Genomic DNA, 23,461 nt, shown 5'->3' with positions numbered 1-23,461 from the left:
ACTCCCGTTCCTTTCCCCGCCCCGATTCCGGGTGGTGGTGACACTGTCTTTGTTCATCAATTGTTGGGATCATCCAGGCAGGAGAAATACAGTCCTTAGGGAGGCCTGGCCAGCCGAGTCTAGCAGGAACAAAGGCGCAGAAGTGGGGAAAGGGGAAGATGGGCGGTGTTGCAAGTCAGGGAAGCTTCATATAGTTAGGTCGAGGATCAGGCGGGAAGTCACCGGGCAGAAGGTGACCAAAAGGGCTGGAAACGGGGAAAGAGAGGAAGGGGGAGGGGTAGGCGAGCCCTGCAAGGCCGCCGGGCCAGGCTGAGGAGCGCAGAGTTCGAGGCAACGGTGGCAAGGTGGCCATGGAAGATTTGTGGGCGAATGAAAGACGCTTGGCCCCTACTGGCCAATGGGGCTGGACTCAGAGGAGGATGAGGCCGTGAGGGTGCTGGCGGACCCTGGGCCAGGGTCGGGGTCCGAGGCCTGGACCCCAGGAGATCCGCGCTGCACCCACGTCCACTACTGTAGCCCAACCCGGGCACCGCCTCCCACGTGCCATTGCTGGGCCCCAACCAAGCTCGACGGGTGGGGCTGTTTATCCCAAACCAGTGCTCTCCTCCGACTGGCTGCTGTCAAAGGCCGTCCCAGCGCAGACCAATGAACTAGCGCGGTCCTGGCCGGGGCCGGATGGGGGGGGGGGGGCGGCAGGTCTCCGGGAGGGGGGCCTCCAGTTCCAGTCAGCTCCCCGCGCCTGGGAAGGGGCGGGGGGTGTTTCGGTAGGAAGAAGCCTCTGGAGCTGATTGGTGAGTCTGCATTCCAGGCCTGCCTTTCACTGTGGCGTCACCGAGCCCCGTGGGCGGCCCCAGGCGCGGTGGGAACCAACAAAAGCTCGGGACACGCAGACTCCGCCAGAGGCAGAGTGGTCTGACCTGTCCGTGAACGCTGAAGTCGAACTTGAAGATTAAGCAGCAGCCGGTGTTGGAAGCAGGCTCCAGGTCCGTGCACTGAGAGAGATCCGAGCGAGCCTGAAGCCAGCGGGGTCCGAGCCACCTGCCCACGACCCCACGAGTCCCGAGCAAGCCCGAGAGCCCGCGACCTCCCTCCCGGTCCGCCGCCCAGAGCCAAGCCTCCAGAATGCGGGCTGCTCGCATCGTGCTCCGCGGCACTTCGGGCTCATCGGCCGCCGCTACCGCGTCCGTGGCCCCGGTCCCGCGGGCAGTGGAGCGCTTCTCCCGATACAGCCCGTCCCCGCTGTCCATGAAGCAGCTGCTAGACTTTGGTGAGCCGGGGCTGGGCTCGTAGTGCCGGACACTGGGGGAGGGGGGCCTGGAGCTGCGGTCCCCGGGGCAGATTGTCCTAAAGAGCTCCTTGTCCCCTCCATTCCCACCGCCTCGTGTGCCCGGTGGCTGGCATATTCACCAGCAAAGTGACTGGGGTGGGGTGGGGTGCGGGAGGCGGAGAGGGAAGGGACAGAAAGTGAGCCTCCTCCCCGGAGACGGCCCCCTGGGGCTCCAGTCTCAAGCTCGGGTCCCTGCGGGAGAATCTTGGGGTGAGGACAGAAGGAACCTCAGTTGTGTGTAAGGAGCTGGAAGTTGAGGGGAACAGCCAGTGGAAGGAGGGGGCGGGGACATTACTCCTCTGAGTGCCGGTAGGCAGGCAGTTCCTCGGTGGGGTCCTGCCCACCAAAGCGAGTGTGTGCCCAGAGGGCTGTGGTCTGGGTGCCCTGTTTACCCAGCAGTGTTTGTTCGGGCCCCAAGAGCAAGGGCACAGACAAGCCACTCCCCACTCCCTCTACCCCACCCCCAGGGAATAAACAAGATCGCTCCTCTCCAGGTTCGGGGAATGCTTGTGAGAGGACCTCTTTCTCCTTCCTGAGACAAGAGCTTCCCGTGAGGCTCGCCAACATCCTGAAAGAAATCGACATCCTCCCTGATTCGCTGGTCAAGACCTCCTCGGTGCAGTTGGTGAAGAGCTGGTGAGTGGTAGAGTCTGTCCTCCCTCCCCGGGGCACTCTCAGCCATTCAGGAGTCGATAAGCTGGGTCTCAGGGCTCCTCCTGGCGCCTGGGAGGTGCAGCAGGGCTTTTCCCAATTATGGTGCCGGAGACCCGTGCCTGGCCCTGGGCACTGCACACAAGTTGGCCTTGTCACCAGTTATGAGGTTGAAGGGAGTAACATCTCCCCAAGGTGAAGTGTGTGGAATAGATAAGACAGATACCAGCTCAGGGACTCCCCCAAGGCATAAGTGTCCCAGGAAGAGGCATATTCCACTTATCAAGTTTTTGCTTGCTTGAGGTTTCACAGCTAGCATACATCCCCCCCACTTTAGTCTCTTGGAGAATTCCTGGGGTGATATCTGGGGTTATCTGAGAATGTTTACAGAGCCTGCAGCACCCCAGAGAACTGAAGGGGAAAGGAGCCCAAATGCCAATTCTACATCCAGGCTCAGAAGGAGGCCTTTTAGGGGAGCAGGCAGCCAGGCCACTGGTGCCTCCCCAGTGATGCCTGGATGGAATAAGGAAACTTTAAAAAGGTAGAAATTGGCAGAGGTAGCCACATGAAGGAGGGTAATCAAAGACATCATGAGCACAGGGCAGTCTCATGCCAGAGAAGGTGCCCACCTAGGGAAACAGAGTGGGCACATCCCCTTCCTCCCTCTGCTTTCTGTACACCAAGGAGCTTGGGCTGACTATCTTTGGGGCCCACTCTGAGAGTGTTCCTTCCCAGAAAACTTTCCTCCAGAAGCCTCAGCGGGAGTCAGGACGCCCTTGATGCTCACAAGATTGAATTGTGGCTTTCAGAACTCCCTTCTGCCAGCAGGCTTGTGTTTAAAAAATTAGATGCATTTCACCTTTGACTCCAAGCTATTCCCTCTCAGGTACATCCAGAGCCTCATGGATTTAGTAGAATTCCATGAGAAGAGCCCTGAGGACCAGAAGGTTTTGTCTGAGTAAGTGACCTTTTCCACTTTTAGAGATTCATTCATTCAGCCCACACCATTACTGTTTCATGACAGACCCTGTACTGGGCATTGGGGAACACTGGACAGTTCTGAGCTTTTCTTCTGGACTTTTGGATCCAAAGGCAGAGACATTCAACCCATCTGGGGCCCCAGTTCTGTCATCTACACCCCTGCCCACCTTTGCAGAGGAGAGGGTTGGGTTTTCAAGTGCTGGAGACCGAATCCAAAAAGTCTGGTGCCTAAGAATTGTCTGGGAGGGGTAAGCAGGTGTGGATGGCCTAGCTTCCTTTGGAAAGGCCCCAATTGGAGACAGGAAGCTCCTTGAACAGTGATTTGTAGGTGCTTCGGTCATACATGCCAGTGGGGGAGGGGGGCAGCTTAGAGGGATAGATATAGCCAACAAAGAAGCAGTGTTCTGTGAGCGATAGGATTCTCCTGCAGTGAGTGACTCACATCTCCTGGCAGCATGGACAGTCACAACTGCCATAGCAGGCCCACTCTAAGGACCAAGATGCCCTGTTCTGCCTCAGGCAAGGGAAGCTCCTTCACTATGAGGGGCACACACAGTGGCGTGCGTGCTGTGAGGCTGGGCCTAAAGCCACAGGTGTGCCTACACCTCCTCCATAATTGGGCTAACCTTGCTGCGGCTTCAGCTTTGTAGATGCACTGATCAAGGTCCGGAACAGGCACCACGACGTGGTCCCAACCATGGCCCAGGGCATCATTGAGTACAAGGATTTGGTTGCCGTCGACCCTGTCACCAACCAGAATCTCCAGTACTTTTTGGACAGGTTTTATATGAATCGCATCTCCACTCGAATGCTCATGAACCAACATAGTGAGTTTCTTGGCTTCCCTACTAGACTGATTCAGAACGGGGGACTTGGGAGGGAGACACCGAATTTTTCCTTTTCTAATGATTCGTCAAATGCTCTCCTTTCAACAGTTCTCATATTTAGTGACTCAAAGACAAGAAACCCAAGCCATATTGGAAGCATTGATCCCCACTGTGATGTGGTTGCTGTGATCCAAGGTACAAGACCTCTGACCTTGGGGAGAGAGATACTTCTTTCTGTCTTGTGACAGTTCAGCCCAGGGCACTTGAGTCAGAAGTGCTAGAGATGTTTGCCCTCTAGGCCACAATGGACATCAGGAAGCACAGAGCTTTAGACAGGAGGGCTGGGGAGATTTTCAAGTGTCTGAAGTCCCCAGGTGGCTCCTAATAATGGAGTCTTGTGGGATGTAATGGAGAGCCCCCCTCCCCCATTCTGATCCTGAAAATGAAGTGATGGACACTCTGTGTTGCAGATGCCTATGAGAGTGCCCGGATGCTTTGTGACCAGTATTACCTCGTTTCTCCTGAACTGAAGCTAATACAAGTGAATGGTAAGATGTAGAATGGACGCTCACCCCATGAGAGCGGTGACCCAAGCACAACCAGTCAGGGGTAGCCCAAAGGGGCCCCCTCCTTACCCTTCTCCCCTTGATTCCCCCCTGGCCATAGCCTCAGCTGGGAGAGCCCAGCTTTAGTCTAAGCACAAATACCTTTCCCAGTTACCTGGGGGAGGGCTCAGCTCTAGAGGAGATCAGCTAGCTATGTAGGTAATGTGACAGGTACCCACCTCTTTGAAGACTGAAGTCAGATCATGAGGGGGTTTAGCCTGTGGGTAGGCAAGCAGAGGTGGATGACTCCAGGCAAGCTCATGACCTTGAGTGCATTCAAAGGCACACGAGATTCTGGAACATTCAGGCACAAACCTGGATTCTGGAACATTGTCTGGAACTCAGGGGTCAGAGGCAAATGAGGCCAAAGTCCAGAGTTGGTAAGAAAGACTCATGTCTTTCCAGAGTATAAAAGAGGTTTTTTTTTCCTTCTTTGTACATTAGTCTGTTGGTGAAATTTATATCTGATCTGTATATGAAATTTAATATATGGCTTACAGGAAACTAACCAAGTCTTATATTTTGATATTGCAAATGAAAAATGAAAACATGGAACCAACCAGCATAGGGTTAGCATGTAACTTGTTTTCTTCTCTGTCTTGGTCTGCATAAAGGCAGGGTAGGGTAGTGTATAGGACTGGGCTTAGAGTCAGGACAGGTGGGGTTCATGTTCTGTCTCTGGTGGTTAGTTGTAGCGGTGTGACCCTGGGCAAGTCCCTTTTCACTGACATATAGTAGGTTCAGATATGCTCTGCTTTGCCAGAGGAATTTCCCAAGTTCAGAATTCTCAATGTGGACAAAGCTCTCTCTTAGTGTGTCTTTGGAATTTCCCCTGCCCACAGTGTTCAACCCACCACAGGAGGTCCAGTGCCTGGAGGCTCTGCCCAGCCCTGATTTTCTGGCCTCTGAATCTTCAGATAAGGAGCAGGTGCCTCATTCTGCTCTGGCCAGGGCATTGGACAAGTGAAACAATGCATCCTAGAGTGTATGAATACTCCATTTAGTGGGAATGGGTTTTATTCTTTTTAACTGAAGCCCTTCTTTTCCATTTCTCAGATGGTTTACTTTCTTCACAGGAAAGGTACCTGACCAGCCTATTCACATTGTCTATGTCCCCTCACACCTTCACCACATGCTATTTGAGCTCTTTAAGGTAAGGCATCCCACCACCTTTTAAGGCCTCTACTCCTGGATGTCCTGGGTACTCCTGAGTGCCTTCTTCCAGATGTTCTGCCCCTTGGTCCTCACCAATGCTGTCATGCCGTTCCCAGGATGGTGGATACCACTTCAGGGCCTTAGGGAACAGGCAGACTAGCCCAGAAACAATACTGCAGTCATCCATCCATCCATCCATCCATCCATCCATCCATCCATGCAACTATCCATCCACTCAACTACCCAACCATCCAGCCGTCCATTCACTCTCTCCTTCCACAAGGCACATTCCAAATGAGATACCTCATCCTTGCTCCAGATACTGGTCTCTGCGTGAGCTTTAAGGCCTTCCCTTTGGTCTAGGAAAATCTAATTCCTGATGTGGCAGGGTATGATCAGGTGTGGTCAGATAGATTCAGAGAAAATAGAAAACTTCCCAGCCACTGCCCCCCCTTACTGGTGGACAAGAAACTTAGGGACAAAGAAGCCTCTGCCTGGACCGAGTTAGTTTGGTGGTTTGTGCCTGGTTTACACCCCTGTACTTATCCTCTCCCTTGCTACCTCTGGGCACCTCTGGGCCTCATTGTATGTCCTGTGGAAAGAGTGGTCTAAGAGATCATTCTCTTACCCAGTGGGCATGTGCATGCATCAGGGCTTCCATGACAGTGAGTTTTGGCCCAGTGCCTTGAGCTGCCCACAGCAGAGACTATATCCACAGGAGGTAATCAGACCAGAAAAGTAAAAAATTCAGCCACTTGTTTTAGTTTATATTAGACCAAAAATATAAATAGGCTTGAATTCTTGCTCTCTCCCCTTCACTGAATTGAGCACAATAAATCACAGAGCTTAAGCTCTCCTAAGGCTGCTGAAGGGATCAGTTGATGGCCTGGACTGCTTCAGGGGCCCTTCCAGGAGCACACAAAACCTGGGATTTTTCTTCCTCAGCAATCATGTTTGTGCTTTTTTAAGGCAAATATTTAACTAGATCAAGTCATGCAAGGCTAACTCGAGTAAATTTGGGGATTTGTTGTTTTTACTGTGTAGTCTTTGGCTGTCAGGCCCTCTGTACACAGCAAGAGGAGAGGAGAGGAAAAGAAAGAGTGGGGAACATGCGCTATCCAAACACCTCCAGTCCTTGTGCATGAGCTTACAGCTAAAAAAGATTCACTGGCAGCCCGATAATTCTTTTCTATGATTAACCTCGTGAAATGCACCCAGGCAGAGTTCCCTGCTCACTCCACAGAAGAACACTTGCCCAGCTGTTTGTGAGACTATTTTAACTGTTAATGTCTCAGAAAGGGGTCCTCACCCTGCCCTTCCTTCCATTATGTTCCCTTCATTTTAAATGGAACAAAGCATCACAACGGATTAATGATACTGAATGTTGAGGTGGGAGCTTTGAGCCAGGAAATCTTGGGAGTTTCAAGGTCTCCTTGTGTTTCAACAATCCGGCTAGCAGCTGTTGTGGGGGGTGAAAGACCAACACAAGCCCAGCAACAAGAACACTGCCAGTACGCTGCAAAAGCACAGGTTCTTTTGATCTGCTTTAGTAAGGAAAGCAACATTAAGGGGTTGACAAGCTTACTTTTATCCACCATACAAATATCATTCACTTAGTTCAGGGGAAAAAACCAGCACCCTGAACTTCAGAGCAAAATACAAAGTACAAACATCAACAGACAGACCTTGTCTGATTCAAATCCCAATATATGTATTAAATATATGTTACTAGAGTTTAACAAAGCCTCAGCATCTGGGTTTACGAGCTGGAGGGCTCTTAGCTGCACCTGCCCAGAGTCTCGGCATCAACACCATCAGGAGTGAGGGCCTTGTGCAAATGGCTCTGTCTTCTCTTCTTAAAGCATCTCAGACGTCATCAAACATCTTCTGAATGACCAGAACTTAGGCTCCTATGATTGGCTCTGGAGTTAGCACCTCCCCTTAGTTAGCCCCACCTTGGGCCCCACCTTAGTTACCAATCCACACCCACATAGGTTTTACACCTAATAGGGGTTCAGGCCTGGGGCTTAGCACCTAGTAAGACTCAATGAAATACACTGAATTGCTCAAAGGAAACAAAAGCCAAACTCTTCAAGGGCACTGGTTGAACTAAATGCTAAGAGCCCTTTTTGCTTACCAACACACCTTGGTTGTCCCCCCAGAATGCCATGAGGGCAACAGTGGAGCACCAGGAAAGCCAGCCATCCCTCACACCCATTGAAGTGACTGTTGTTCTTGGAAATGAAGACCTGACCATCAAGGCAAGCAACCAGTCCTTTCTTTGGTGTTGGCGGGTGGGGGCCAAACCAAGTCAGTGACAAAATACTTACCAAAGGTTATGTTGGCCAAATGGCTCTGAAATGGTTGAAGGTGATTTTGGTCAGGGAGTAGGGGTTCTGATTCTGGGACATTGAGGGTTCACCTTTTTTTTTGGTACAGATTTCAGACCGAGGGGGTGGTGTTCCCCTGAGAATCATTGACCGTCTCTTCAGTTACACCTACACTACTGCCCCGACCCCTGTGATGGATAATTCCAGAAATGCTCCTTTGGTAAGAGGAATCTCTTGGGATGGGGGAGGGAGAGGGCTTTGATGAGCAAAGTCACAACTTAGGGCAGAAAGTGACTGAAGTTTCTCCAGTCCAACCCCTTCATTTTAGAGATGATTAGGAAGAAGGGCTGCAAAAAGAAAGAATCAGCCAACCAGAAGGATCAAGGAGATCTGAATGGGGAAGTGCTGGTGGGTGCCTGTGCTGAAGGAGAACACTGACCCTTATCTCCCAGCACTTTGGGAATGGTGGTCATCCAATCTCTCCAGGTGACTAAGACCCCTATCTCTTTCTCTTCCCCAACCCCAGGCTGGTTTTGGGTATGGCTTGCCAATTTCTCGTCTCTATGCCAAATACTTTCAAGGGGACCTGAATCTCTATTCGTTGTCAGGGTATGGAACGGACGCAATCATCTACTTAAAGGTACAGCTCACGGGAACTAGCATGTGAAAAATATCCCTAAACAATGACCTTCATCCTTTTAAAATGGAGGGGCAGTCACCTCCCCTAAACCAGGGACATGGCGCCCAGAGGCTTTTCATCTGTTCTAAGCTGAGCTGAGATCTCAGGTTGAGCTGTTTGTGTTGACACCCACTCCCTGTGAGGACATCCACATGTGACTCTGAATGTCCCTGGAAAGGCCAGACCTTCCAAGAGATCATGCTAATGATACTCGAGCTGAAAAACAGCATCTCCGGTTGCCCAAGGCCTGGATCTGACCCTGCCAGAAACTTATTGGAAGGACGTAGGGGTGCATTGTGGGTGTGAGGAGCCATCCATACTTCCTGGGTCAGTTCTGAAGGGGGCAGGGAGGAAGGCAACATTTCTCTACTTCTGATCAGCCCTTTTGGGATAAGGTCACAGTCCCAGGTGTGAATCCCTCATCAGTTAACAAATTGTAAATATCCACATCTGAACATCCACACTCCAGGATCCCAGCCAAGGCTTCCTCTAACCTAGCTCTCCCTCCCCAGTGCCTCCCACAGGCAACATCCCCTGGGAGAGGGAGTCCTTGGAGACCCAGGTACAGCCTGGGAGCCCTGGCTGGGGGGTGGGGGAGGGGGCTGGCTTGGCTGTCCAGCTCCTGGAGAGGCTGCCTCTCTGCTGGAGGCAGCCATGGGGAGCAGACAGCTCTTTTCACTCTCACTACTCTCACAGATCTTTTATTAATCATTCGTTGCATACAATGAATGAATGAAGACTTAGATGCTTATGTGTACACAGCACTGTTCTTAGCACTGGGGTTAATGGCACAGAAAAGCCACACAGTCAGGGAGCTTCTATTCTAATCAGGAGGCAATGGCAGGGAAGATTTCAGCCCTGTGGGTTGGGCTGCTCCTTCTTGCCATTCCCAAGAATAAAAACACAAGACTTGCACTCTAAGAATCCTGGAGTCCCTGCTAATGTGTGTGTCTTCCCCATGTTCAGGCGCTGTCTTCTGAGTCCATAGAAAAGCTCCCAGTGTTCAACAAATCGGCCTTCAAACACTACCAGGTAGGCCCAGACACTGGGGACTGGTGTACCCCGAGCAAAGAGCCAAGGAACCTCTCCAAGGAGAAGGTGGCCATGTGAGGAGGCTCAAACCAGGCTGTTCCAGAAAACTCGGGGCTTCCAAACTTTGGTGGGAACAAAAAACAAGCCCCATCTCGATCAGAATCCTGGTCAGAAGAGCTGGGCATGTGTGTGTGTGTGCACGAAGATGCAGCCCCGTGGACCTACTGCATGCAAGCTGTTTGTGTGGAGGACCTGGCAGGAAGCTACCAAGGTCCGGCTGGAGCAGTCCAGGAGGGTGCTCTCTGCCCCCATCCCTCCCTACCCCCAGGAGGAGAGGGTTGGGCACTGAGGGGTCCTAGACACCCCATTCAGGCTCCCATTCTCAGCACCAAGGTCAGCTCTGATACAGTGTTGGTTGTTGGAACCATGGGAGTGAGTAGGGTTTTACTATGGACTGTTAGATTCCACTGTTCCCCTGCTTACAGGCCATTCAGAAGACCATGAGTTAGGATCACATCCTTGGAAATGTACTTGTGTACTTTCACTATTGTATGGATAACCCCAAGAAAATAGATGGGCAGCCAAGTCCATACCAATGTAGGTGACCAAGAAACAAGTAAAACCTCTGTCCCCTAGCTTGTAGCCCAGGTACAGGAAAAGGTTGGAGGTGTTACTCCTCCAGCTGAAATTATTCCTGGTTCTCCTGGCTCAGCCAGTGGCTCAAGCACCTGCGTGGGCATGTCTCTTAAGTGTGGACACTTGCCCTAAGCAGGGTCAGGACATGTGGGAAAGTTGCTGTTTGTGGGAGAAGGCTGGAGGCCAGGACCACATGGAGAACCACAGCAGGACCTCAGCCCTTATTGGCCAGGTCAGAGATATGCGTATAATTAGGGCAGGGTAGCCTCACATGGAGGGGAAGGTTACACCTAGGGCCAATGTGTGGGTTTGAAAAGAGGAGGCTGGCAGTCCAAGGGTGTGGTGGGATGTTGGTGGATTAATTGGTGGGGAGTTGTATTTGTCAGGATGGGGAAGGTGGATAGAAGGGGAAGGAACTGAGAGTTCTCCCTCAGCCCATGACCCTGCTGGCCTATGTGCGTGTGGCCAGACAGTGGGCAAGGGAGCAGGGCTGGACCTTGGAAATGTAGCACAGTTGGGGGATGGAGTGAGTGCAGTCACAGAGGTGGGCCAGCCCAGTTTGGGGTCCTGCATCCTTGTTGGATGTGACGTTTCACTTTGGTGATGATTCCTTGTGGCTGCCAAGGGTGCCAGAAACAGTGTTTATCCTAGAGTTTGCATGAGGTCCTCCTAAAGTAATGGGCGGAGTTCTGGCCGGCACAGGCTCCCTTAGTCCCATGGTGCTAAGAGAATTGTGGCAGGGGGTGAGAGCGGATGGGGGATCCTTCCTGCCAGCATTGGCCTGGGGCTGGCCAGAACTGAGGGGGCAGGGCCAGTTCTACCCACCAGTGCCCTGAGATTTCAGCTTTATGTTGCCACCAAAGGGGGTTGGATGGCCTGCACTCTGTGACTGTGGCCCACACAACAGCAGTGAAGGGCCTCAGTCTGGGAGACTCTGACTGGCTGACCATACTGCAGGCCCAGGAATATGGTACAATTGTAAAGTTACTGCTGTGTGAATTAAACTTTGTACATAGAAACATGCCACTTTTTGTAATAAATATTTTTACTATGATAATTCCCATGAGTGTTCTCGTGTCCTGCATGGGGGATGCTGAAGTTATCTGGGTTAAAAGGAAATGAGTCTCTCATTGGCGATATGGAACATGGAAGTGATGTTTGCACCCATGCTCCCAGCTCAGACTCTGGGCCTGAGCTCCTGGACCATCTACCCCAGATTCCCAGCTACCAAACTTCCCTGTTTTGTGGGTGGCATCGTTGTTCCAAAGAATCCCACGGTCCATGTTTGTCATCACCAACACCTCATTCCCAAATGTCCAAAGCAGGGTTCCTCTTTTCCCCAAGCCCCTCCCTCCTCCAAATGCTTGATTCTGTCCTGCCCCCCCCACTTCCAGTCCCCCAGGGTCCCACCTTCAGAGTCATTCTAGACTCTTCCCTCACCCCCCACATTAGTTTCCAACTCCCCCACAGTTCTCACCTCTCTACCTTCTGTCACTCACATGGCGAGTACCCTAATTGAGACACTTGTTCCCTTATCTGTGGACTGCTGCACCCTCCCCCATCATCTCCTTGTCTCCAGTCTTTCCCTCCACATAGATGCCAGCATAGTATTTCTAAAGTCCAGGTCTGACCTTGACTCTCCCTCGCCCCACAATCTCAGTACAGCCCTCTGGGATAATCTAGAACATCCTCAGCCCTCCCAGCCTGTCTCCCACCTGCCTTTTGCATCATTTCGTCTTATCCCCATTCACACACCCGATGGTTCCCTCCAGATGGCCTGTCAGCCACCCTCTGTTGGATGCATGGCTTCCTCACCACCTCAGACCCCCTCCAGAGCTTGGACTGAATGCTACCCCTTGGAGGGAGGGCTTTTTCATTTACTCTGCCTCTGGTGTCCATGGTGCACTCTCCAGCTGAAGTTTGCTCTTGATGTTAAAGATCTTGAAAAGGCTAGAACATACAATGGAATTAAATAAAACTGAACACAAGTATCCAATGGGGAAGACATGGATAGATAACAGCTGACCTGAAAAAGACTTAGGGCTTCCAGTGGACCACAAGTTCAACCTGAATCAGAACAATGACATATCAGCCAAAAAAAATTGGCTTTGGGCTGCATTAGGAGGGACAGAGCTTCCCAGAACAGGGAGGGGACAGTCCCACTGTCCTCTTCCTTCATCAAACCTAATCTGCAGTTCAGATCAGTGTAGCACATGTTAAGGAGTGTCCAGGGGAGGGCAGCTAGAAGGGAGAAGGGTCAGGGGTCTATGTCACATGAGAATTGGCTTGAAGAAGCTAGGTATGTGTAGCCTGGTACCCGCCAGACATTTATCTCGGCTCCTACTGAGTCCTGCATGACCAGTGATCAGGGTGCTGGCAGATGGGCCCCAAGAGAGCCTAGGAACTGTCCCTCCAAGGAGCTGTGGCTTCCTTGTGGTTATTCATAGTGAGACTGTCAATGTAGACCAGGTCCAGCTCCACCAGGAGTGTATCAACTCAACACCAGACATTTATTAAGCACCACCTATGCGCCAAGCACTGAGCCAGGTTCTGGGGATGCACAAATGAGGGGGCCAGACATTCTACAGTCACCTGGATCACTGGACAGAAATCACACCTCAAGAGCAATTAGGTCAGTGTTTGGAGACAGTCTGAAAACTTGGGCCCTCAGATGCCTCTGCCCATTTTCCTGTGGCTCTATCACAGACACCATGGAAACAGATCCAGGGGCCATGAAGGACTTAGGCCCACTTCCTGGTGTTGGGGAGAAGCCCCACCTTTCTTATTAAGGGCCTACCTGCTGGTGATGAGCCTTCTGTCCCTGCCTGGGCAGACCCAATGCATCACATCAATGGAGCCCCTGGGAACCCAGGATCCCTTCCATGCCTGAGGTGAAGCAGAGAGAAGGGCCCCATCAGGAGCACAAGAGAGAAGCTTGGTAAGTGTCCATGTCCACTGGTAGGAGATATGGTGTGTTGAGTGATGTGGGATGGCCCCCATGAACACAGAAGGACCCAGAGGAGCAGAGCATACCCTGGGGAGACACATATATAGAGAAATCCCTGGCCCTAGGAGTCCTTCTCACTCTTTGAGAAGTCCCCATTACATTCAATTTGGGGAGAGGGATCAGTTATGTACGAGTGGCTCCCTTGTTCAGCCAAGCTAATCCATTAAAGGTAAAGTTTCTCAGTCATTGGGACAGTCCACTGCTTGTTGAGGTCAAGTGGGTGCTGGGTGCTGCACTGTCCCTTCCCCAAACCTGGCTACTGCTGCTGCTGCATCCAAGATTCTGGTTGTTTGTGGGACCCCAAAGAGCTTTGATGGAGCTCCTTGTCTTCACTGGTCAACAAAGTCACCCTCTAAAAGCAAAAAAAGCAGCATGAGAGAAACAGAGGTGCTATGGACACCTGGCAGCTGAGTGGAAGAGGGGGGCCTGCCTCTCCTGCCCTGGGCAGCACACACAAGGCCTCCTTATGCCACAGTTTTGGGAGGGGGAGAGGCAGAGACAGAGAGAGAAACAGAAGAATAGAGACAGAGAGAAGAAGGCAGAAAGTCAGGGAGAGAGAGACAGAGACAGAGAGAGGAAGGGAGATAAACAGAAAGAGGGGGACAGAGACAGCAAGGAGGAGGAGAATGACAGGGAAGGAGGGAGAGACAAAAAGATGAAGGGAGAAACAGAGATAGAGACAGATGGTGATAGAGAGACAGAGAGAGGAAGGGGGAGGAGGGAGAAACAGACAAGGGACAGAGAGAAGAAACCAGGCCTCCTCTGAAGTGAGGGGATTAGCCCCTCTGTTACACGACCAGACCAGCCTCTCCAAACCTTCCCTTGCTGGATTAGAAGCCCGGAGAAACTGCCTTCCCAGGCTTTGTATAATCCATCAGGAAGAGAGAACCCAAGCATGCTCTAAGGACTGAAAATTCATTCATTATATAAATAAATGCAAATATACATGTATATATACACACAGAGAATAACTACAAGGTAATATGGAGCAGGGGAGAGACTAGGAGCCAGGAAAGGGGGAGGATGGATTCTATGGGATGGAGGAGACGACAGGAAGGATGGAGGAGAGCCTGTCAGGTGAAGGGGAGCCCAGAGCAAAGGCGTGGAGAAAGTTTCATGTGAGAGAAATGGCCAGATAGTTCATTTTACCACAGCCTAGAGTATGAGGAAAGAAGTCTGGAGTAGTAGAATACACTTCATTTGGACAGGTTTTAAATACGAAAAAAGAGTTTGTATTTGAATCTGTTGAGTGTGTGTATGTGTGTGTGTCGGGGGAGGTGGCATGGTCAGACCTGAGCTTTGGGAAGATCACATTGGCACCTTGAGAGGGAGCTAGACTGGAGTGGGTAGAGGCCTGAGGCAGAGAGACCAAGGAGAAGGCTACTGCAGTCATCCAGGTAGGAGCCAATGACGGTAGCTATGAGCAGAGAGGAGGAGCTGGTTGGGAAAGCTGGTGAAGTCTTGGCAGGGCTGGAGGCACAGATTTGGGAATCTGAATAGAGGTGATGGTTGAACTTGGGGGAAGGAGAGACTGATGAGTGGCATGCCAAGAGAGAAGGTAGAGCCAGAAGAGGAGAGTGCAGAGACCCACTCTTGGGGTTCCTTATTTAAGGGGGTCAGACAAGAGGGCCAGAGAGGGGGAGTGTCTGGAGAGGGTGAAGGAGAGCCACGGAGCAGTGGCACCTCCGAAGCTGAGGAGAGGGCCCAGTCGGGGGATGGGCAGCAGTGTCCAAAGGTGTGAGGAGGGAAAACAGGGAGGACAGAAGATCTGGGGGGAGACAGTTCAGGATGACCCTGGAGCTCACTGGGTGAGGGTGTGGCACAGCTGGCACTGGCTCAGGTTCCTGTCACCATCCCACCCATGCTCAAAGCTGTCCTGGGTCCGTGTCCGGAACCCAGGGCTCTGGAATGTGGATGAAAAAAAAAAACCCGTGAAAAGAGAGTCCCAGGACCAGATGTGGGGAGCCCCTGCAAGGCCACGGGCTCCTGCTACCCGAAGCTGTTCACTCCTGCAGGAAAGGCCCCGAACAAGGGCTGGATTCCTTGCCCTGGCCCTTGGCCTCGGCAGCTGTTTTCACATCAGACTGGTGAGGCCAGTGACATGGCGGTTGTCCACAGCGTCTAATGCCACTTTGTGCCAGGAAGATGTGTTCCCCCGTGCTGGAAAGGCCCGAGGCTGCTCTCTGAGGGCCAGTCCAGCTGAGGAGGGAGAACCCCGACTTCCACAGGTCATTACGCCGCGGATCCTTTGGCTGTGGCAGCCGAAGAAGCCAGGAATGATCACAGACCGACAGCCACTTGGGCAGTGATGAGGCACGTACCGGGACACGAGGGGCCGGCCGGCAGTCCCAACGCTTGAGGAACCTCTTCAAGCGTCGACCTCACGGAAGGTCCCCTGAAGGTGGCTTCTCTTCCAGCCACCGGAAAGCGGACGCATCACTGGGAAAAGTCAGCCACGAAAGAGTGATCTGGCACCGGAAGACAAAGCTTGTTGCAGCTCCTGGAACGGCCAATGCCCACGTTCGCTCGGGAGCGGCCCAGGCTTAGCTTCACTTCGAGGGGCGGGAGGGCTGGGCAGCGCACCCCTGAACACACACAACATCACGACAAGCGATCTTCCAGACTCTTCAGGAAGCCCTCCAGGGAGGAAGAACCCACCCCTCTCAGAGACCGTCCCGGCCGCCAATTTCTGCCAGTCCTCGTTCTTTGTCCCCACTGGGACCTCCAGGCCCTCGGACCCTGCCGGCCCCGCCAGATCATCTCCCATCTCTGGCCTCCCTCCCCTCCCTTCACTGGCGAACCTACAGCCCGATGGCTCAAACGGGCACTGCCAGTGTCCATGAATCCCTTGTCCCCTTGCCCTGGCACACCATGGCCACTGGGCCTCCTGAGATATGTCAGCTGGTCCCAGCCCACCCATTCAGCTTTGTAGCAGCCTTTGGATTCTTCCCTGAGTGCCAATCATGCTCTTGGCAGCTGCTCTTCCAAACCTCCTCCTCTTCCCCTTTCTCCTCTTCTTGCTCTTCCTCCCCTCCTCTTTCTCCATTTCTTCTCTTCCTCCTCCTCTTCTTCCTCCCCTCCTCCTTCTCCTCCTCCTCTTCCTTCTCCTCCTCCTCTTCCTTTTCCTCCTCCTCCTCTCCTCCTCCTCCTCTTCTTCCTCCTTCTCTTTCCTCTTCCTCCTCCCCTCCTCCTTTTTCTCCTCTTCCTCTCCTTTCTCTTCCTCTCCCCCTCTTCCTTCTCCTTTTCTTCTTTCTCCTCCCCTCCTCCTCACTCTCTTCCTGTCCTTCTCCTCATTCCCTCCTCTTCCTCCCCCTCTCCACCTCTCAAGAGAAGGTGGGACCAATTGCCCAGAGGCATCTAATGCAGGTTTCCTCCTCTCCTCTCCTCCCAACCCTCCATGACTGCTCTTCCTCATGGCCCCCTTTTCCTCCTCTTCTGGTTCTGGCTCTGATGTAGAGATGACTCTCCTCCTTGCTAAGGCCAACCCTTCATCTTTATTCTTGATGCCATCCTCTCTGGTCCCTTCCAAGAGCCTTTTCCCTCACTCATTTCCTTTTTTTCAGTCTCTCCTTATCCACATTATCTCCTTATTCCACATTATGCACTCTCCTTATCCACACTCCCCATCAACATGGACAGGTCTCCTCTCCACTTCCCTCCCTTCCCTTGAACCCCACCCCTCCAACCTCCAATTCATCCTTGATCTCCTCCCTTCCATAGCAAAGCTCCAGGGAAGGGGCATGTACATTCATGGCCTCCATTTTCTCTCTCCCCCCCACCCCACAACTTCCCAGTCTCTGACTTCACTCAGCTGAACCTAAAGGTCTGTTAATAGCTAACTACACTGGCATCTTCTCTGTCCTGTTCTTCTTGACCTGCATGTCACCTGTCCCTGGACGCCCTCTTTGGGGGGTGGAGGGGGTTTATGTCACTGCTCTCTCTCAGCTCTCCTCCTGCCTATCTGACCTCTCCTTGGGCCCCTTGTTGGGAAGTCACCATTCTCTTCTCACCCACTAAGTGTGCAAAAATTCCGAGGCTCTACTCTAGGCTTTCTATTGCCCCTTGGTGATAGTCTTATTATGTTGTACTGAAAGGATATTCTCTCCCTTGGAAACCTCATCAGCTCCAATGGATTCAATTAATGTTTCTAGGCAGATGACCCCGGACATCTGTGGACAGCCAGAGTCTCACTTCTGGGCTCCAGTCCTATGTATATCCCTGCCTGGGAGCATCTCCCTCTAGATGGGCCCCAGCTTCCTCGAATCAGGACCTCGGAAGCTGAACTCATTCTCTCTTCCCCAGTCTCCCTTCCCAGCCAGTTCCTTCTTCAGATTCCTCTCTGGGCACTACATGCAGTGTTTCCTCCTCCAAAGCTTCCCCCCTTCAGAATCATCCCTGACTCACCTCTTCCACAGCCTTACCAATCTGAGTGCCATCATGCCTCTTAATCATGGCAGGGTATAGCAGACTGCAGGGTGTCTTGGGGAGGGGGGAGGGGAGAGATGGGGAGAAAGATTTAAAACTTAAAATCTTATGGAAGTGAATGTTGAAAACTGAAAGTAAATTAATTATTTAAGAACCTGAAAAACGAATGGCAGTGATGAGATGATAACGTTAAGATTTGCAGCTGTGTGTCGTGCCCCTCAATCTTTCTCTCCCTGTATTGGAAATCAAGATGGGCTCTTAGCACTAATGCAACCAAGTGGCCTTGAAGAGTTTGGCCTTTATTTCCCTGATTAAATTAGGAGTCCTTGGTGACCTCCTTGCCTCAAGGGAAAGCCTAGTTTACATGGGTTTGAGTGACATGTTTGTGACATCAGAGGCTTTTAGACCACGTGGGTTTGTCACATTTTTGTGCTGCTTTTAGGTCACGTGGGTGAGTCGCATGTGTGACTCATCTTTGACCCTGAACAAGATATAAACCCAGAGGTTGGCTTTCTCTCTTGGAGCTCTGAGCCACAGCTGTGGTGACTCTGGGCCAGCTGTTGTTATGAGCTCTGCAGCTTTGGAGAAAACTCAGATGTTGATGCTTCTCTGGTAACTGTATATTGTGATTTTGTCAGATGGAAATCTATCTTTTGATTCATGTTTATTTGCCGTGTTTGTATTTGCTCTGAAGCTCAGGGTGCTGGCTCTTCCCCCTGAGCTGAATGAATGATATTTTTATGTTGGATGAAAGTAAGATTGTTAACCCCTTAACATTGCTTTACTTAGTAAAGCAGATCGAAAGAACCTGGGCTGGCAGCTTTCTGTGTGCTGGTTGTTGGTGGGTCTTACATCTCTACAGCAGCTGCTAGCTGAATTGTTGCCACACCCCCCTCCCCATTCCCTGGCCCCTGGGCTGTTGTGACAACCCTTACTTGGTCTCTTCCCTCTCTCTATCCTCTACCTGGCTGCTAAAGGGATTTTCTGACCCTTTCACATCCCTACAAAGAAACCTTTGGTGGCTCCGGGACAGGTGAGACCGAGGCTCCGGAAGGGTCAGGATTTGACTTGAGGTCTTTGCAGGGCTCTACCCTGCAAAGCACCAATACCCCAGTGCTTTCTGCAGGCTCAAAGGTAGATGAGCCAAAGGGTGGGGGATGGACCCCAGGGGGACATGAGGAGGTCCCAGAATGGTTCTGAGAAGGTGTGAACCATAAATCCCTCCTGATATGTAAGATAACAACATGTGGTCTCAGAGGAGGCATCCAGTGCTTGACCTGGGGCCATGGACCTGGGCTCAGGGTGAGGTGGTGGCGATGTCAGGGCTTGCTTCTCCTCCCCATTATTGACCACCGGGATGAGGGAGTGTAAGGTTAATAGGGAATAAGATCTTCCCCATCCATTAATAGACCTCATGTGGAGCCCATCAAGGGAAGCTTGCTTGCTTGCAGGAAGGCTTACACATGTTTTGTTAATGTCTAATTAGGCACTGAGCCTAAAGAGTATATATTCTGAGAGGTGAGCTTTTGCTTTGGGGGCTCACTTATGAGAAAGATGTTGTGATTCCCTGGTTGAGATTCTGAGGGGCCATATGTTCAGAGCTCCCCCACTCCTCAGAGGTAAAGGCTCTCTTGATTCAGTGGTGGATGTAAAGCTTTGACTCAGGCAGTGCAACCCTGTCTGTTGGTCTTCATTTTTCTTCTCTGTATTTTTTCTGTTTAACTAAAAGACTGTTGACCCCTGAAACAGCTGTCTTTCCTAGTAAATCAGATAAAAGAACCTGTACCAGCAGCCAGCCTAGGTATGCCAGTGTGGTTGCCATTACAGGGAGGATCACCAGTGTTGGGGCAGGGGGTGGATACTACCAATTATGGCACCTTCTGAAGGGGGGCCACAGGCAGGAGGAAGACCAAGGCAGCATGGCCTGAAGAGTAGCTTAGAGTCCCCCCTTCCTCAAGGGCCTTGCCAGTCCTTAATCTTCATGTCTTTGCTAGGAGGTGAGCCCTCCTTTGTCCTGCCTAGAGCCTGCTTGTACCTGGCTGTTTGCCTGGTATCTCCCCCATCAGACTGGGAGCTCCCTGAGGCCAGGGACCTCCAGCACCTGGCAGCACAGGGCCTGGCATAAGTAGGCACTTAGCAGGTGAGCACACAGTAGGCACTTAGTAGGCAAGGCTGATTAACCTGAATCAACAAGTTCCTCGGAAGGAGGTCACTTCAGCTCAAAAAGCCAAAAACCAGTTTCTCTCCCACCTTTGCCACCCCTGGTCTAGTTTCAAACAACCTGTGGACCTGGAACAGAGGCTACTTCCAGGAGCCTGAGGGATGGGGGGAGGGCGCCACACTTCCGGGGGCCCTGGGCCTCCTGGCTGGGGTGGATGGGCCTCTAAGAGCTGAGCTCACCCTGGCCCTTGGCCTCCCACCAGAGGAGCCCTGCCTGGTGTCTAGAGGTTCAAGCTGCTTTTCACAACAAGGGCAAAACAACTCCAGTGGTCAGGAAGGAGGGAGGCCTGAGCCCGCTAACTTGAGCCCCCCAACAGCTGTCCTCAGAAGCTGGGCATAGGCACACCAGCTTCCAGGGCAGAGGGGGAAGGCCATGGCCACCCCGCCCCTTCTTGGAATGGTCCTGCTCTCGAATCTCTGGCAGCTTCCCAGAGAGGACGACCTGTTCCCTGCTGAGTGGATCCAGGGCCTGGTAAACATGTTTATGAGTGCAGCCATCGGGGCTGAGTCACAGAGCAGAGTCAGCCATCCCTCTCGGAGCTGCCCCTGCAGGGTCCTAGCTGCTGGCCTCCAGGACCCAACCCCCTACCCTGGTGGGTCCAGGAGCCCTCCTGGCTCCCTCCTGGCTCCCTCCTGCTGTCCTGGGGCCTAGGTTTAAATATAGAGATCCTGGTTCTGTTGCCAGTCTCTACACTGCCATCTCGGGGGAGGCCTTCCTGAAATGGTGATGGCTCCCCACACAAGGCACCTGAAAAGACCATGAAAGGAGAGGAAAAAATGAATGACTCATACCCTGGGCCTGCTGACCATCCTGCAGGAGGAGGTTCAGGATGTGCCTGTCACAGGCCTAGTGGCCGGAAGAGAACAGGGACCTAACCCCCTCCCCCCGCCCTCTACCCCTGACAGTTGGATGGGGGCAACCCTGGCACAGCTTCACTAACCTCATACTGACTTCCAAATGAAGCCAAGACAGTTCAAGGCCAGTTTCCTCATCTATATATTATATATAGATCTATATTATTATATATAAATGAACAGGTTGGGTTAGTGGAGGGTCTCTGAGGTCATTCCCTACCCTAATGGTCCCTGACCCTCAGAAGCCCCTCCAGCCTCTCCCTAAACAGAGCATCCCTGGGGCCTCAGGGGCAGCAAGCACAGGCTTCCTGTGCAGGGGAACTCTCAGCTTCAAGGGTCCCAGGCCCCGTGGCCTGCCACTGTCTCCCTATGGACCCCCAGAAGGCCTTGGGGTGATGAGAAAAAAATCAAGGGCCAAGGAGACCCCAAGAAAGTGCCTTCCCCTGATATTCTGTGTTTCTGATGCTCGCTCTCCTGACCTATGGCAGAGGCAGTTTTGAAGGAAGCCAAGGCCCAGCTCTGCCTGCCCCGTGCCCCAGCCCCAGCTTGTACTCATGGCAGTGGCCAATGGGCCTGACTCATGATACAAGTTTAGGGTTAGAGCCTCAGATCAGACCTCCAGGATGAGACCACCACCTCTCTTTTCTGTCAAAGGACAGACTCACAGAACCCCACAGCTGGCCATGAGTCAGGAAAGCTCCTCACACTTATGAAATCCTCTCTTCCAACCCATTCCCCCAAAGGAACCACCAAAACTGGCCTGTTGGCTGGAGCAGCCGGGGGCTTGTGCCAAGGGGTGAGGAGCTGGGAGTGAGGAGCCCTGGGCAGGAGGCTGGCCCCAGCGCTTGCTGGCACTCACTGAACCTTAATGAGCCGTGTTTTCTCAACTGAAAAATGGGGTTGATGGCCACTTTGACAGCTCAGAGGGTTCTTAGGAGGGACCGGGGAGGGGGGGGCTTTCTGTGTGCCTGAATGGCCCAGCAGACAGATAGCCCCTTATTGCAAAGGAGGGCAAGGTCCAGTGGACCAAAAAGCATTATGCAACTGTGAGGCATTATTCTTGAGAATTTGACCAGAAAGTCCTGGGTGCTTCCCACAGAGACAGACCGTGTGCTCTTGGCCATGGGGACAGCAACAGAGGCAGACTCCCCTAGGAAGATGGCTGAGCCTAGACATGGACAGCTCAGACAGTGCAGGAGCCCTGGGTACTGCAGAGCCCCAGGCCGGAGGGGGCATCCTTGGCCTCAGAAGCTCTGCCCTCTCCCTCCCATTTCCCATTTTCACCCCACCCTCTGCTCACATCTCCAAAATGATGCTCTTTCCTTGTCTTCCCCGTGGCCTTCACAGTTGGGACCAAAGACCCAGGGCAGGAAATAGCAGCAAATGATTGTTTCTAGGTGAGGGTAGAGATCGGTGCCAAGGGGGTACAGCAGTGTTCATGGTAAGCCCCTACAGCAGTTTCTCAATGGATCTGTCCCTACCCAGGGCAGAACAGAGACCTCACCCCTCCTTCCATGGGCCTCCAGCAAGGGCTAGGCTAGGCTGGCCTGATTATTTAGGGTCTGTAGAAGACCAGGAGGTGTTGGTACCTGGTTTAGGAGCTGGGCTCAGACAGGCCAGGCCAGGCCAGAGAGCCTTCAGGGCCCAGGGCTCAGGCAGCTCCCTGCCCACTCTCTAACACCATCTCTGATCCTCGGGGTCCTTCTCATTCACCCTCTTCCTCCTAGGACAGAGTGCACACAAAAGACAGAGATGAGAAAGTGAACAGAAGTGGGCAGGGGAGGTTCAGTGACCCTGAGCAAGCTGCCCTCTCTCTGGGCCTAACAGAAGGGATAGAGCCAACAATCTTGAACATTTGTGCAAAGCTGGTTTCCTTCCAGAAAGAAAAGGAAGGCTTAGTAGTCGGAGGTCTGAGAGTGGTCCCGGGCAGACTGGAGCTTGGAAATGCCTTCAACTCTGATATCAGACCCCTGGTCAGAGCAGGGAAAACCCAGTCCTCACAGTGAATCCATCCTGCCAGGGGCAGGGCCCCAGGATCCCAGTGGGAGGGGAGCCCATCCATTGACTGCCCGTGGACACTAGACACTAGACAAATCGCTCATCTGGACAGGATGCTGGCCAAGGTTCAGAGAAAGGGGGTGGGGAGCGAGAGGTAGGTGCTAAAGGAGCCCTCTGCCCAGATCCCCCTGCCTACAGCATCAGCCAGGGAAGCCCTGCCCATAGGGATGGAACCCACCCAGCGAGCCAAGAGCATTAGAGGCCGGATCTCACACTAGTGGGGCTGGGCAATTCTCCGGCGATGCGCCCACCGAGATGAGTCTGGTTGTCTTATGATGCTCCAGGGGGCAAGGCACAGAGAGGTCTCATGGGCTTCCAGAGAGGGTCTGCCAGGCTAGAGCAAGCCTGGTATCCTTTGTATGTAGCCAGAGAGGGTGGAATAATAAGTAAGCAGGACATCTCCTCAGGGGCAGCCAGGTGATACAGAGGGCACAGGACCAGGTCAGGAATTAAGAAAACCTGGGTTCAAACCCGGCCTCAGGTAACTTGCTAGTTGTGTGGCCCTGGGCAAGTCATTTGACCAATGTTTGCTTCAGTTTCCTCATCTTTAAATTGGGGTTAATGATAGCACCTACCTCCCAGGGTTGTTGTGAGGATTCAATCAATTGCAAAGCACTTTGCAGCTCTATAAATAAATAAACAAAGGAAGGAAGGAAGGGGGGAAGAAAGGAAG

General features: G+C 52.5%; 1 protein-coding gene across 1 annotated transcript; it reads left to right on the top strand.

The window, feature by feature from the left end:
* The first annotated feature begins 879 nt into the window (after nucleotides 1-879).
* Nucleotides 880-11,284, top strand: PDK4 (pyruvate dehydrogenase kinase 4). The gene is made up of 11 exons (XM_036758901.1): nucleotides 880-1,267; nucleotides 1,822-1,963; nucleotides 2,865-2,936; nucleotides 3,602-3,786; nucleotides 3,895-3,981; nucleotides 4,257-4,334; nucleotides 5,468-5,544; nucleotides 7,709-7,807; nucleotides 7,986-8,096; nucleotides 8,403-8,516; nucleotides 9,522-11,284. The coding sequence occupies exons 1-11, from the start codon at nucleotides 1,123-1,125 to the stop codon at nucleotides 9,663-9,665; spliced, it is 1,254 nt and encodes a 417-aa protein (XP_036614796.1). The 5' UTR covers nucleotides 880-1,122; the 3' UTR covers nucleotides 9,666-11,284.
* The last annotated feature ends 12,177 nt before the right edge of the window (nucleotides 11,285-23,461 follow it).

The sequence above is a fragment of the Trichosurus vulpecula genome, chromosome 5 (genome assembly GCF_011100635.1).
Source record: "Trichosurus vulpecula isolate mTriVul1 chromosome 5, mTriVul1.pri, whole genome shotgun sequence".
Lineage (NCBI taxonomy): Eukaryota > Metazoa > Chordata > Mammalia > Diprotodontia > Phalangeridae > Trichosurus > Trichosurus vulpecula.
The sequence above is the reverse complement of the archived record's forward strand: the minus strand, read 5'-3'. Positions and strand labels throughout refer to the sequence as shown.

Bases quoted from the DNA above. Each gene is read 5' to 3' on its own strand.
- PDK4 (XM_036758901.1), top strand. From the start codon at position 1,123: ATGCGGGCTGCTCGCATCGTGCTCCGCGGCACTTCGGGCTCATCGGCC. The intron at 5,545-7,708 runs GTAAGGCATCCC...TTGTCCCCCCAG, and splicing joins TGCTATTTGAGCTCTTTAAG to AATGCCATGAGGGCAACAGT. The intron at 7,808-7,985 runs GCAAGCAACCAG...TTTTTGGTACAG, and splicing joins ATGAAGACCTGACCATCAAG to ATTTCAGACCGAGGGGGTGG.